Here is a 1,143-nt window from a genome sequence, read left to right as displayed (position 1 = left end):
TAAACCCATTGGGACAAACCCGGAGTGAGGAAAAAGAGTACACTTCCTCGCTTAACGACTTGACCGTCCTTACTCTTGGGTAAGAGTGAAGACTAAGCGGACTGAGCCTTCGGAGTCTTCGTTGGGTGGCTGGTGTCGGACGTAGGTTCGGACAAATAGGTTGAGCCGCTGTTTGGCCGCCTTTGCTGAGCTCTTGGAACGTGTGGTGGCTCCGGGGAGGATCGTTGGAGCCTTGGCCACGTCTGAAGAGGTTGCCCTGGTCGCGTCCGGCGTGTCTTGGTCTTCTTGGCTGAGGTCGCGTCCTGCGATCACATCACTGTATTTCAACCCAGAAGGGAATCTTGTCCGGGAAAGTTTCAGAGATGACAGGTTCCCACTTTTGAAGTATTACCATCCGTTGGTCAAAAAAATAAGGTCTGTTGTCCATAACCTTCTGCATATCCTCTTCGTATTCAAAGGAGAATTGGAAACAGCCTTTACCAAGATCTGCCCCTGTTGCAGTGCCACGCAAGTTCCATCTGTTTGAGATAAAGGGAAATAGAGACCATAGGCGCTGGACAGCCGGGTTGGTAAGTCTTCCTATCAAGGTAAGAGCATTTACTTCTATAAGTTCAGCAGTATCTAGATCTGGAGCTCGGATTCGTTTCCTTGATGGTGGTGCAAAACCATGGTCTACACCTTTGCCTTTGAGATGATACGGTATATTTCTGCTCATTTTGTAGGGTTTGGGGTTTTTGGGCGAGATGTGGTTTGACAGAGGTTTTAAAACAGGTTTCAAGAGTTTGCAACGGTTTCAAACGGTTAGCAAGGTTAATATTGCAGATACAGGGAAAGAGAGATACTAGTCGTGATGATGACAGCCCGAAGAGTCCAGCTTACCACCAAGCTTTAGAAGATTTGTGATGTTGAGCTGCCGGAAAAAGCCATCCTCTCGCCGAAGTTCAAAATATTCATGCTGTGGTGGTTGAGATCTGGATAATAGAAGGAGTCATACTTCTATTAGTTCTCTCGATATGCGGACCTGGGAGCGTTTTGGGGACTAGCCTAGCTAGCATTTACCTGCGTAACATCTTATATATATGTATATCCATCCTTTTTATTTGTCAACAAAGTTTAATTAATCAAAACAGTTTGCATTTGTAC

At 46.0% G+C, this 1,143-nt stretch overlaps 1 protein-coding gene across 1 annotated transcript; it reads right to left on the bottom strand.

Moving 5' to 3' along the window:
• Nucleotides 1-313: 313 nt before the first annotated feature.
• LOC147927339 (uncharacterized) lies at nucleotides 314-715 on the bottom strand. The gene has a single exon (XM_087487412.1). The coding sequence runs from the start codon at nucleotides 713-715 to the stop codon at nucleotides 314-316; it is 402 nt and encodes a 133-aa protein (XP_087343538.1).
• Between the last annotated feature and the right edge of the window lie 428 nt (nucleotides 716-1,143).

Source organism: Camelina sativa, chromosome 15, assembly GCF_030686135.1.
Source record: "Camelina sativa cultivar CO46 ecotype springtype chromosome 15, ASM3068613v1".
Lineage (NCBI taxonomy): Eukaryota > Viridiplantae > Streptophyta > Magnoliopsida > Brassicales > Brassicaceae > Camelina > Camelina sativa.
This window is presented reverse-complemented; position numbering and strand designations above follow the sequence as displayed.